General features: G+C 42.9%; 1 protein-coding gene across 4 annotated transcripts in view; it reads right to left on the bottom strand.

Moving 5' to 3' along the window:
- Window positions 1-3924: 3924 nt before the first annotated feature.
- The window catches only part of PRPF18 (pre-mRNA processing factor 18), a 51101-nt gene continuing 41877 nt past the window's right edge, over window positions 3925-13148 (bottom strand). For 3 of the 4 annotated variants that reach the window (XM_082648393.1, XM_082648394.1, XM_082648395.1), the window contains one exon: window positions 3925-6285. In XM_082648393.1, the coding sequence (XP_082504519.1) occupies window positions 6205-6285 (81 nt within the window). In that variant the 3' untranslated portion in view covers window positions 3925-6204. The remainder of the gene's footprint in view (window positions 6286-13148) is intronic. The other variant, XR_014296363.1, reaches the window with a different exon arrangement.

Below are 13148 nucleotides of genomic sequence, written 5' to 3'. Positions count from 1 at the left end.
TCTCCACACCCTCTCCAGCATTCATTGTTTGTAGACTTTCTGATGATTCCCATTCTAACTGGTGTGAGGTGACACCTCATGGTAGTTTTGATTTGCAGTTCTCTAATAATTAGTGATGTTGAGCAGCTTTTCATGTGCTTCTTGGCCATGTGTATGTCTTCTTTGGAGAAATGTCTATTTAGGTCTTCTGCCCATTTTTTGCTTGGGTTGTTTTTTTGATATTGAGCTGCATGAGCTGCTTGTATATATTTTGGAGATTAATCCTTTGTCAGTTGCTTTGTTTGCAAATATTTTCTCCCACTCTGAGGGTTGTCTTTGCGTCTTGTTTACGGTTTCCTTTGCTGTGCAAAAGCTTTTAAGTTTCATTAGGCCCCATTTGTTTACTTTTGTTTTTATTTCCATTACTCTAGGAGGTGGATCAAAAAAGATCTTGCCGTGATTTATGTCAAAGAGTGTTCTTCCTATGTTTTCCTCTAGGGGTTTTATAGTGTCCAGTCTAATACATTTTGAGTTTATTTTTGTGCATGGTGTTAGGGAATGTTCTAATTTCATTCTTTTACATGTAGCTGTCCAGTTTTCCCAACACCACTTACTGAAGAGACTGTCTTTTCTCCATTGTATATTCTTGCCTCCTTTGTCATAGATTAGTTGACCGTAGGTGCATGGGTTTATCTCTGGGCTTTCTATCCTGTTCCATTGATCTTTGTAGAGACGTGGATGGACCTAGAGACTGTCATACAGAGTGAAGTCAGACAGAAAGAGAAAAAAAAATATCATATATTAAAGCATATATGTGGAACCTAGAAAAATGGTACAGATGAACCGGTTTGCAGGGCAGAAATTGAGACACAGATGTAGAGAACAAACGTATGGACACCAAGGGGGGAAAGTGGCGGGGCAGGCCGGGTTGTTGGTGGTGGGATGAATTGGGAGATTGGGATTGACATGTATACACTAATATGTATAAAATAGATAATAAGAACCTGCTAGATAAAAAACAAATAAAATAAAATTCAAAAAGAAAACAGGGGCTCCCCTGGTGGCGCAGTGGTTGAGAGTCCGCCTGCCAATGCAGGGGACATGGGTTCGTGCCCCGGTCCAGGAAGATCCCACATGCCGCGGAGCAGCTAGGCCTGTGAGCCATGGCCGCTAAGCCTGCACGTCCGGAGCCTGTGCTCCGCAACGGGAGAGGCCACAACAGTGACAGGCCCGCGTACTGCAAAAAGAAAAGAAAACAGAAAAAAAAGAAAACAAAACAAGCCAACTAACTCATCCAGGGAATGACTACTAATGGGTACCAGGTTTCTCTTTGGGGTGATGAAAATGTCCTGATGAAAATCAGGACCATGGCTCTGACTAGAATGAGGCGCGAAGAGATTTCTGGGGCATTAATAACATTATCTTTCCTGACTTGGATGCTAGTTACTTTGGGAGATGTTCACTTTGAAAAAAGTTATGATATGGTACTCTTCTGATTTATGCACTTTTCTGTATATGTTACATTTCAATAAAAAAATTTACAATAAAGGAAATGTAATCTAGCCCTCTCAGGAAATAATCTTCAAAGGGCTAAACAAACCTTCAATGGGTAACTGATTAATAATACCTGACTCCTGCTATCTCTGCCCCAACCTTAACTCATGCTTTTAAACAACCTCTTACTTACTTTACAGTATCTTATTTATTCTTGCTGTACACAGAGTACAGCCAGCCCAAGGTTGTACCTATCTTTACTGCCAAATTTCTTACAGAAGGATTATATGAGGCTTGTCCTGGTGCTTCTTCTATGGACAAGTCTCCCCATTTGAATAAGAATTATTACTTCCAAAGTATTTAACATTTGAAGTACTCGAGGTTTTATCATCTGCTAAATTTCACATTAACCTTGAGAGCTAAGTGTTCTCTCTTTGTATTAAAACAATAAAAAAGAAGTAGAGTCCTGTTGCCCTGAATTTATCCACCAGGTCATTTCATTCCATAACTGATAACTCCTTTTAATCTGTGGTTTTCAAACTGCTGGTCACAACGTATTAATGAGCTGTGGGCCACTTTAGAGGGTCACAACCAGCATGTTTTTTTTTTAAATAAGAAACACAACAGAAAACATAAAAACGTACCGCACACAGTATGGTCAGTGCTTCTGTTACATATGCACATACGCAAGGAATACTGGGTGTCCACACACTTGTTACTGTTGTCTGTGAGTTGTGGTCAAAACGTTTCAAAGCTACAACTTTAATCCTCCCACTTCACAGGACGGCAGAATCTCGAAACCAGGCTCCGACGACAACACTCATGGTTTATGGTGTCTCCTAAGCCTCAGGGGAAGGGCAGTTGGAGAGCAAAGGCAATTTGGTTTCGGCAAGTTGTAAAATCTGGGCGTGCAGAGGGCAAGGAGAGCCGCGTACGCCAGTGACTGGACTGTGGTGGCAGGAAGCTCGGTGACTGCATGTGTGATCACCAACGACGCTCAGGAAGCAGCTCAAACCTTCTCAGCTGCCGTCCGTGGTCCAAGCAGTGTGTTCACCTTGAATGCTGCGAGAAGGCTGACGATTATTTCAAAGCTGGTGCTTAAGGACAGAGAGGACAGACTAAACAAAAGGAAGTGGCCTAGTTAAACAGAGTAACCATTACCATCAACACAAGGAGCAGTCTGGACAAGCTGCGTAAGAGTTTGTGGAAAAATAATAACCAATGCTTTCACGATAAACTGTTCTGGTAAATGTAAAAAACACTTTTTCTAAATGAGCGCGGTCCCAGAATCCTGAATGGGCTCGGCGCACACCACAGCTGCCGCCGCCCACGCTGCACTCCCCCAGTTGGTCCACACCACCAGAACTTATTTTTCAATTTCAAAAGATTTTAAGGTTACTGTTAACCATTCCAGGACTACTGCGTAGTTAAAACTCAGCCAATCCAACTGCAGAGTGTGTGATGAAAACCAGTTGCCGTGATGGTGTTCCCAGAGCGACCCTCCAGGGACTGGAGCTGGCTCCTGACTCTCGACAGCTGGCAACTCTTACATACACCTGCCATGAGAAGGTGCTTTCAGCTGAAGCCTCCCAATGTGACTCCATACCATGAATTTCTATGGGACAGACATTCTTCCAGGGGCTCCAGGGGCTCCACGCACGAGGGCGGGAGGAGGGAGGCATGACCCACCAAGTTACGCTCTTTGAGATATTTGCACAAAGGAAATGGCCGCAGCTCAACCCGAGCTCCCCTTTCACTGAATCTGCCCCACTTAGCTCTACTACCCTTCTAGGTCCAGAAGCACTAAAGGGGGTTATTGCAGGGCTGCAAAGGAGCCAGTGATAGGAATCCCCCAAGTTCAAAGCTACCAAACACTTTCTTTCATATAAAAAGACAATTGTATTTCTACAGTATTTACTGGTGTCAAATCCCGGGACAATCTAAAGGGCTAGACTGGGTCAGGAGACCACCAGAAGGAAACACTTAACGTTAAGAAGTCACACCGCTATCAACCCGATTTTCTATTCCTCCAAGTTCTTCCTTAGAGTTTAGAGTCGCAGCACACCCTAAATGCTGCTGCTAGTGGCAGCTGCCTTCCTGGCTCTGGTCTCTCGGGACTCCTCCTCCTTCCTACAGGACCAGGACCATCCCTCCTCTCTCCCCGCTGTGTGTCAATTGTCTCTGGCCTCAGCCTTCTTTTCCTAGTTTTCCCCAAAGGCTAGAATCACAGCCGTGACCTCCAGACTGCCGCAGCCCCGTGCTGCGGTGCTGAAAAATACTGCTCGGTCTTTGTAGCTGGCAAGAACACTCCTAAGAAAAGCAGTATTTACTTCTGGGGGGAAACCAGTGTTTCACTAAATATGAATCCAGAAAGACTCCTTTGGAAAGGAGTCTGAGCAGGTGGGAGATAGAAAGGGAAAAATATACTTAGTTCAGGACTGTGACTGATTTTAAAAGACAGGCCTTTATTGTTTTAGAAATAGCTAAAAAATAGAAATATGCAGCATCTGGTGAACTAAAATTTTCATGATTTGGAGACTGTGAGAGGTCATTTTTTAACACACCCCCATGACATCTGCAATCCTCTGAATATCTTTCACTTCAGGGAAACGGAAGACTTTTCCACAAGATCTGCGTCTTTCAACCTAAGCCCAGAATGACCGACATTCACAGCACTGCAGAATACAGTACAACTCTTTTTTCCAACCATCTATCCACACTGATCAGTTTTAGAAGATACTGGTGTCACATGACGCAGTTTCTTCTTTGTGGTGGAATATTAACTAACAGCAAATGGGAAGACAACACAAAATTAGCTGACTACCATGCTGACTGGGAATTAAAGAAGAAGTGACCTGGGGGAGTGTTCGTTCAACAATATTTATAAACAAGTCCTATACAACAAGACTACATAAGAGAAGTCTAGACTGTTGTCATCTCTTATGAACGTCTGTCTCTTATTTGCTCTAGTAAGCTCTCTTCGGTTGTAATAAGAAGAAACGGTCTCTAAAGTAGGCAAGGAACCCTGATTCAATTTAGGACAGCAGGCCTCTGCCACCATCGCACCCATGACCAGCGGACACGATCCGTCAGGCACAGCCACAGACCCCACAAGTGGCCAGAACTGGCCTTCGAGGCTTCCCAAGAGGGGCCAGGAGAAGTGACTGTGAGCCCACCTGCACCCGCGCAGCTGACTCCAGCCCCACCGCATTCTCGATCCTTCTAAACTCAGAAGTGGCTCAAAGTGTAGCAGCTATAGAGCCTGGACACAGTAAATGCTTAATAGATGCTCCTACGAGCACTGTCGACGCTGCTAGCACGCTGCTGCCACCACCACTGTTCTCGTCACGTGAGCCCACAATGACCCTGACGGCAGGTTGGGGAAAGCTACTTTGTCTTCACTCTAACAACAAGGACACAACTGCTGTTTACTGAGCTCTTACTTGCCAGGCAGCGTGCTAAGCGTTTTCTTTTACGTAAATACAACAGTGATGCCATGAGGTACGTACAAGTATCACCACCTTTTGCAGATAAGGAAGCTGAGGCTTAGAGGGCTGAAGTGACTTGCTCACGGTCGTACATACATACTCACACCCTTACGTGACAGGTGGGGAGCTGCAGCATGAGGTGAGTTAGTTCTGACTTTGGAGCCCCACTCCTACCTCTAGCCGGCAGTGCCAATCCACCTGCTCAGGCAACTTTCTGTTTCCCCACCTGCCTCTATCCATTGAGTCCTCTCAACCTCTAAGGTGCAGTGATTCGCCACAATTATCTCGGGGTGACACTGTGCAAGATTCAAAAGAAGTCCTCGTTTGTGCAAAATCAGACCCAGGACCTACTGTCTCGGGCAGCGGCCAAGAGTCCTGGCAACTTCCTCTTCTGCTGGGCGGGATGGAGCTGGGACAGCTGTCCACCACCGGTCTCGGGAGGATGACGCTCACGGGCAGTCCTATTCTAGGAAGAACCAGCAGCAGCGAAACATCCCCGTTCTTGGCTTGACAATCCATTTCCCCACCTTGAACCTTGATGCACTGGGGTTACTGAATTTGAACTTCTGTTGGTTCAAATCTTTGTGTTCCAAACTTTGTGTTCCAAACTTCTATTTCCTGTTAATTGTATCTGTCCCGAGAGATGACCAATACTAAAATTTACACAATTTAAAAGATAAAAGCAAGCTTTGAAATGCAAGAAAAATAACACGTAACAGTAGTAATATTTACATTCAAATCTATTGCAAGATGGCAAAAGTTCAGCAACATTTAAGGACTATCAAGTTTCATTAAATGGTTCCATGTTTTTGTTGAAAAATGTAAAAATATTTTTCTATAAACACTTCATAAGAGGCAACGTGAAAATTACCATATTTTACAGAAATAATTAAGTCCATCCTCAAATGTTCCTTTTTAATCCTCTAACTGGAACTTTCAGGTCTAGAGGGGAAAAGTTATTTTAAACCCTGTCCTGTGACTGTTGTCTACACATTTAAATTATGGGGAAAAGTCTTTAGAACTTAATTTTTCGACTATTTAAAATAAAAGCAAGACACAAAAATCACTTGGCAGTCAGATGGAACATGAGAGCCAACACAGTTCTTAAAACCAAGAGTTGCATTAGGCAGAACTCAGAGACCAGAAATTCCTTTTTCTTCCTCCCTCGTGCTGTTGGCAATTCCGCAAGTCCACGCCAGGCTTCCTTAAGTTTCTTGTGATATTCACGGGCCGCACACAGATCTCATAGTGCATTGTACTCCACACATTTCGATGGATCTGTAGGAAAGTGCTTCTGGCAAATGGTCATTAACCTCTTCAATCCCTAAGAAAATAAAAATAAATAATGGTTGGTTATGATATGGTTAAACTATTCTCGATCGCCCTCTATACTCACTCCAGTTTACCAACGTCCCCGCTAAAATGCAGCAGTCCCCTGCAACACCACTCAGATGTACACTGAGAGAAAGATTTAATCGTGTGCACTCAGAGAAAGGTACAAGATGGTCATAGCTTGTCCACAAAAACAATAACATCAAAAGTACCAGAAACAACCCAAATGTCCATCATAGGAGAATATGTGAATAAGCTTTAGTATGCTCACAAATGGAACATACCACATCAGTAAAAAAGAATTACCTAGAGCTACAATTTAGCCTTTCTCCACCAGGTTCCAATAGAGAATTAAGCCCTGCTGGCTAGCCTAAAGCATCCATTATATGTAATGAGACAGCTCCTCTCCGATGTACCCTAAAAGGGTGCTACATGTGTCCCATCCTTGGGAGAAATGAGAAAATGGGCACTCAAATCATCTTCTGTGTTCTACGGTCCAGATGAGAAACTCTGGTTGAGAACAATGGATATACATGAATCTTAGAACGTTAAATGTAAAAAGCAAGTGGCAAGGGGCTTCCCTGATGGTGCAGTGGTTAAGAATCCGCCTGTCAATGCAGGGGACACGGGTTCAAGCCCTGGTCCAGGAAGATCCCACACGCCGCGTAGCAACTAAGCCCATGCACCACAACTACTGAACCTGCGCTCTAGAGCCCACGAGCCACAACTACTGAAGCCCGTGCACCTAGAGTCTGTGCTCTGCAACAAGAGAAGCCACCGCAGTGAGAAGCCCGCACACGGCCAACGGAGAGCTGCCCCCGCTCGCAGCAACTAGAGAAAGCCCACGGGCAGCAACGAAGACTCAACGCAGCCAAAAAAAAAAAGCAAGTGGCAAAATGCTATATACAGTATTACACCATTTAAAACTTTTTTTATTATATATAATTTTTACAGGTTACTTTCCATTTACAGTTATTACAAAATATTGGCTGTCTTCCCCGTGTTGTACAGTACATCCCTGAGCCTGTCTTACACCCAACAGTTTGTACCTCCCCCTCCCCTATATTACCTTTCTCCCCCCGCCTCCCAACTGGTAACCACTGGTTTGTTCCCTGTGTCTGTGAGTCTGCTTCTTTTTGTTATGTTCACTAGTCTGCTGCATCTTTTAGACTTCACATGTCAGTGACGTCACTGTCTCTCTCTGACTTGTTTCACTTGGGCATAACGCCCACAAAGTCTGTCCCTGCGGCTGCAAAGGGCAAAGTTTCACTCTTCATGGCTGAGCAGTACTCCACTGTGTATATGGACCACCTCTTCTATCCATTCGTCTACTGATGGACACTTAGGCTGTTTCTATGTCTTGGCTACTGTAAATAGTTCTGCTATGATCATTAGGGTACATGTATCTTTTTAAATTAGTGTTTTGGGGTTTTTCTGGATATATACTCAGGAGTAGAATTGCGGGGTCATATGGTAGTTCTATTTTTAGTTTTTTAAGACACCTCCTTAATACTCTCCAGAGGCTGCACCAATTCACATTCCCACCAACAGTGTACAACAGTTCCCTTTTCTCCTCATCCCTGCCAGCATGTTATCTGTAGACTTTTTAATGATGGCCATTCTGACAGGTGTGAGGTGGTATCTCATTGTTGTTTTGATTTGCATTTCCCTGATGATTAGCCACGTTGAGCATATTTTCATGTGCCTGTTGGCCATCTGCATTTCCTCTTTGGAAAAATGCCAATTCAGTTCTTCTGCCCTTTTTTTTTGTGGTATGCGGGCCTCTCACTGTTGTGGCCTCTCCCGTTGCGGAGCACAGGCTCCAGACGTGCAGGCTCAGCGGCCATGGCTCACGGGCCCAGCCGCTCCGCGGCATGTGGGATCTTCCCGGACTGGGGCACGAACCCATGTCCCCTGCATCGGCAGGCGGACTCTCAACCACTGCACCACCAGGGAAGCCCTGCCCATTTTTTAAGTGGGCTATTTGTCGAGCTGTAATGGGCTGTTTATATACGTTGGGTATGAATCCTTTATTAGTCATATCATTTGCAAATATTCTCTCTCATTCAGTAGGTTGTCTTTCAGTTTTGACAATGGTTTCCTTTACTCTACAAAAACTTATAAGTTTAATTAGATCCCATTTGTTTATTTTTGTTTTGTTTCCATTACTCTAAGACAGAGTCAAAAAATATTGCTTCAATTTATGTCAAAGAGTGTTTTGCCTGTTTTCCGCTAGGAGTTTTACAGTATTTGGTCTTACACTTAGGTCTTTAATCCATTTTGAATTTAAGTCTTGTATATGGTGTTAGAGAATGTTCTAATTTCATTCTTTCACATGTAGCTGTTCAGTTTTCCCAGCACCACTTATTGAAGAGACTGTCTTTTCTGCACTGTATATTCTTGCTTCCTTTGTCCTCAATTAATTGACCATAAGCCATGGGTTTATTTCTGGGTTTTCTATCCTGTTCCATTGATCTATGTGTCTGTTTTTGTGCCAGTATCATAACGTTCTGATGAAAGTCAGGGAGCATAATTCCTCCAGCTCTGTTCTTTCTCAAGATCGTTGTGGCCATTTGGGGTCTTGTGTGTTTCCATACAGATTTTAAGATTAGTTGTTCTAGTTCCGTGAAAAATGCCAGTGGTAGTTTGATAGGGATTGCGTTGAATCTGTAGATCGCCTTGGGTACTATGGTCATTTTAACAATATGATTCTTCTACTATTATACCATTTTAATACAACTCAGAAACAACTTAAAAATAATATATTGCTAAGAAATACACACATAACATGGTGGAATTATTTTTGAAAAAGCAAGGAAATGACAAATTGTGGATAATGGTTACTTCTGGGGTACAGGAGGAAAATACAGATTCTATGATCTTCAGAAAGTTCTAGTTCTTAAGCTGGGATTAAGGCCTTTACACATTTATCTTATTCTTTGCTTCATAACTTACATATCACATGTGTTCTTTTTTACGTTCCAAATATTACACAATAAAAAAATTGTACTATAATCATAAAAAATAGCACAAGCACGACCTGGCCAGTTCTGCAAAATGTAGTCTTAGTACTACTATACCACCTTCGTTCTGTACCTTTGGCATCTGTTACCATGGCCTTCGGTTCTTTATAGACAAATGCAATACACAAATTCCCATGATGTCACAAATTTCAGGTGCTTTCTATCTCTTCTACAATTTGGCCAGTTCTCATCCAGTCTATAACTTCATAGTGATATTTTTAACTGATGATAAGAACTGTCACAATTAAGAAAGATTCAATCAGTCCCTTTCAACTCATCCTTCAGTCTGTAATCTTTTAAAATCTTTAGTGGGCATTTCATTTTCAGTTATTCTTCTTAGCTTTCTCATCCACCAGCAAGCAAACATGCCGCTAAGTCATTATCCAAGTTCACAAACAGGCCAGGGACAAGGGCAGAAACCTGCGATGTGCCACTATAGATCTCTCCAGAACAATTCTGCAAGTTTTACAACTAGCATTGAATCCTATTTACTCTTTTATCTACCAGCCTACAAATGTCCTTGTTTACAAGGAGACACTTTGTCAGATGTCTTACTGAAATCTAGACATCTATAGCAATATTGATAAGTTATTAAAAACGACAACCAGTAACAGCAGCACTTAATTTTAATGATCTCCAAAGCAATTTTTGGCACAAATTATTTTAAGGTTTCTCACCTTGCATTCACAAAAACTGAAACGACCCAGTTCCTAACACAGTAAGAACAATGAAATGCCATCAGAGGCCAAAGGTTGACTATGTTCAGGTCTATATTAGATATGAAAAAATATATAGCACACTACCTGGTACTTAACTAGTATTCCCCCCAAATTCATTTTCTTTCCTAAAAATGATACAATGAAATATCATGTGCTCTTAAAAGAAGAAAGAGTTTCATGACCCAGTGGGAAAAGCAGAGTATGTTGCTGGAATTATACAATCTAGTAACAGAAAAGTGCATCTAGAAGTCCGAGCAGGAAGGGTAAACCCCCTCAAAATACATACTAATGTTAACAGGTAGCGAAAACATCACCAAAGATCTAGAACTCTTACTCTGTAATTACCTTCATATTCAAACAACACTTAAGCTAAGTAAAATCACCAAAAACAAAACAAAACAATGAGGTAAAAAGCCTGCCAAAGCTCTTTGGTCCCATAGTAAGCAGATAACACAAACACAAATTACTTCTACGAAGTGAGCTATAATCTAAGAGATTCAACATCAGAGAAACACGATTTTCAAACATTTCACGTCAAGTCCTTTGTGGGTTCAAAGACTGTCCATATTATGCTATTTTAAGGAGTGGGAGTGTGGAGGGAGGTTATCCTTCAGCTGGTCTCCACGAAGGAAGACTTTCGCCGGCAAGTGCGAAGGAAGCCCGGGAGCCTGCTGTGCTCCTCGTTCTGCTGGCGCTGTTGCTGCTAGCTGCGCTTAATCGGGTGTTGCTTTACGACAAAGACCCTTCCCTCTCACAGTCCAGCTTCTCCTGCTGTGAATTCTAATCCTGTGGCTACAGAACTGGAGCTGCAGCCATGGAAATGTCTGTGATATCATTAAAAGGATCCTAAGTCTCCTGAAGGAAGAGGTGAGAAGAGAGGCAAAGCTAGGAAAGGGAACAGTCCAATGAAAGACTAAACAGCTTTAATCTGCAGCAAAACACAGCAAGAATTATTATGAGCCAATGAAAGGCAAACAGATGCTAAGACGCTGGGGGTCATTTTCCTTACACTGTAGGAATTAGAATTTTAGGTGTTTGTGCCTTATTGAAGGTATCTGTGATGCTTATTTACACTCACTGAACAGATTCTACGCTTAAAAAATGAATATTAAGAGTACCCTGTCTGGGGCTTCCCTGGTGGTGCAGTAGTTGAGAGTCCGCCTGCCGATGCAGGGGACACAGGTTCGTGCCCCGGTCCGGGAAGATCCCACATGCCGCGGAGCGGCTGGGCCCGTGAGCCATGGCCGCTGAGCCTGTGCGTCCAGAGCCTGTGCTCCGCAACGGGAGAGGCCACAGCAGTGACAGGCCCGCGTACCGCAAAAAAAAAAAAAAAAAAAAAAAAAAAAGAGTACCCTGTCTGAAATCTTAGCTGTCAAACAGTTGTGAAACTCAACAGTCTCCATCATAAACAGTTACCATGGAACGTTACAGTAAATTTTTGCCATAAGGACTGACGGCACCCAGCACGGAGTTTTAAAGGGGCATAACCTGATGATAACATATGAGTATTTTCCAAATGGAGACAAATCTTTTCAGTTAGGTCCCTCAGGATTTTAGTTTCAAATTGCTTGAGGATGCTTAAACCAGTAAGACAAGGAGCTGCTTAGCTTAGCTTATTGCAAATAGCTTTTTAAAAACAAGTAGTATTTTTAAATATAATTTTCACTTTTATAAAAGCAATACAGTTATTTAATAAATCCTTATTCAGTGCCTACTACGTGCCAAGCACTGCTCTAGGCTCTGAGAATAGAGCAGGGGAAAAAAAGAGAAAAAATCCTCACCCTCATTGAGAATATACTCTAATAAAGGAAGACAGACGAGAAACAAAATATGTAAAATGGACAAGAAACAAAATGAATATGTAAATATCTAATGTGTTGGATGGTGGCAAGTGCTATGGAGAAGGTCAGGCAGGCAAGAGGCGTGTGTGGATGTGGGAAGTGACCGGAAGGGCTCTGGCTCTCCCTGAACTAGGGAGCCACTGTAGGGCTCTGAGCAAGAGAGCATCACAGTCTGGTTTGTATTTTAACTGGATCCCTCTGGGTGCCACACAGACTGAACAGAAGAGGGGCAAGGAAAAAAGCACAGAGAGGAGACCCTGCAGTCATCCAGAGAAGACAGGCAGGGGCCAGACCCAGACAGTGGCAGTGCAGGTGGTAAGAAGGGATCATCCCAGATGTAAGCTGAACATGGGACAATCACGGTTTGCTGACAGGACATGGGCTGAGACAGAGAGAAAAGCCAAGGGTAATCCCATGTTTTGTGTGCATGTTATTGTATATATTTTTAAAATTACACAGTTCTTCTATCAAATAATAGCAGTCCCCTGCCTCACCCTTTCCAATCCCTAATTCCATCACCCCAAAGGCAACCACTCCAAATCTCTTAGGCGTTTCTTCTGGTATTTACTGCCATATTTCTAGATACTACACGCTGACAGTGCTTGATTTTTTTCCAGTTTTTATTTTTCTACCTCCTATGAAAGGTGAAGATTTCATCTCTTACACTACGTGCATTGGCCCCACCTATGCACACACGCGCCTTTCTCTCACTCTCCTCCCCCAAGTCACAGTCCTCAGTGAGCACGATGTTTAGGATATACCTCATAATGTCTACACAAATATTGTCCAAAACAGAGCCAATATCCTTTTTCTTAGGTATTCTTCCCCATCTTTTTGCTTTTCTGCGTAGATATCAATTCATTCTCCAACAGTGAGACTACTCTCAATATGACCAAACACATCAGGTAGTACAGCTGTTCCATTTTTTTCCTGGAGCCCTCTGTCTTATCTGTTCCAGTCTAGATCAGCTGAATTCCAGACCTCCTTGTACTGCTACAATCCTGGAGCATCCCTTCACCTTCAACCTGGGAATTCCTTTTGCCCTGCTCCTGTGCTGGATCTTGTTTTCTGGATCTTTGTTTGCTTCCCTCATTTTGGTGGAGCACATCCTCAAGTATTAGCTATATAACATAGTGGAGTTAAGACTATACAAGTTCAAATCCCAATTCCACCACTTACTAGCTGTGTGACCCTGGGAAATTACTTTTCCATGCCTAAGTTTCCCCACTTGTAAAACAAAGAAATCACAGTATCATCCTCTTACTACATATG

Source organism: Grampus griseus (genome assembly GCF_964374135.1).
Source record: "Grampus griseus genome assembly, chromosome: 2".
Lineage (NCBI taxonomy): Eukaryota > Metazoa > Chordata > Mammalia > Artiodactyla > Delphinidae > Grampus > Grampus griseus.
The sequence above is the reverse complement of the archived record's forward strand: the minus strand, read 5'-3'. Positions and strand labels throughout refer to the sequence as shown.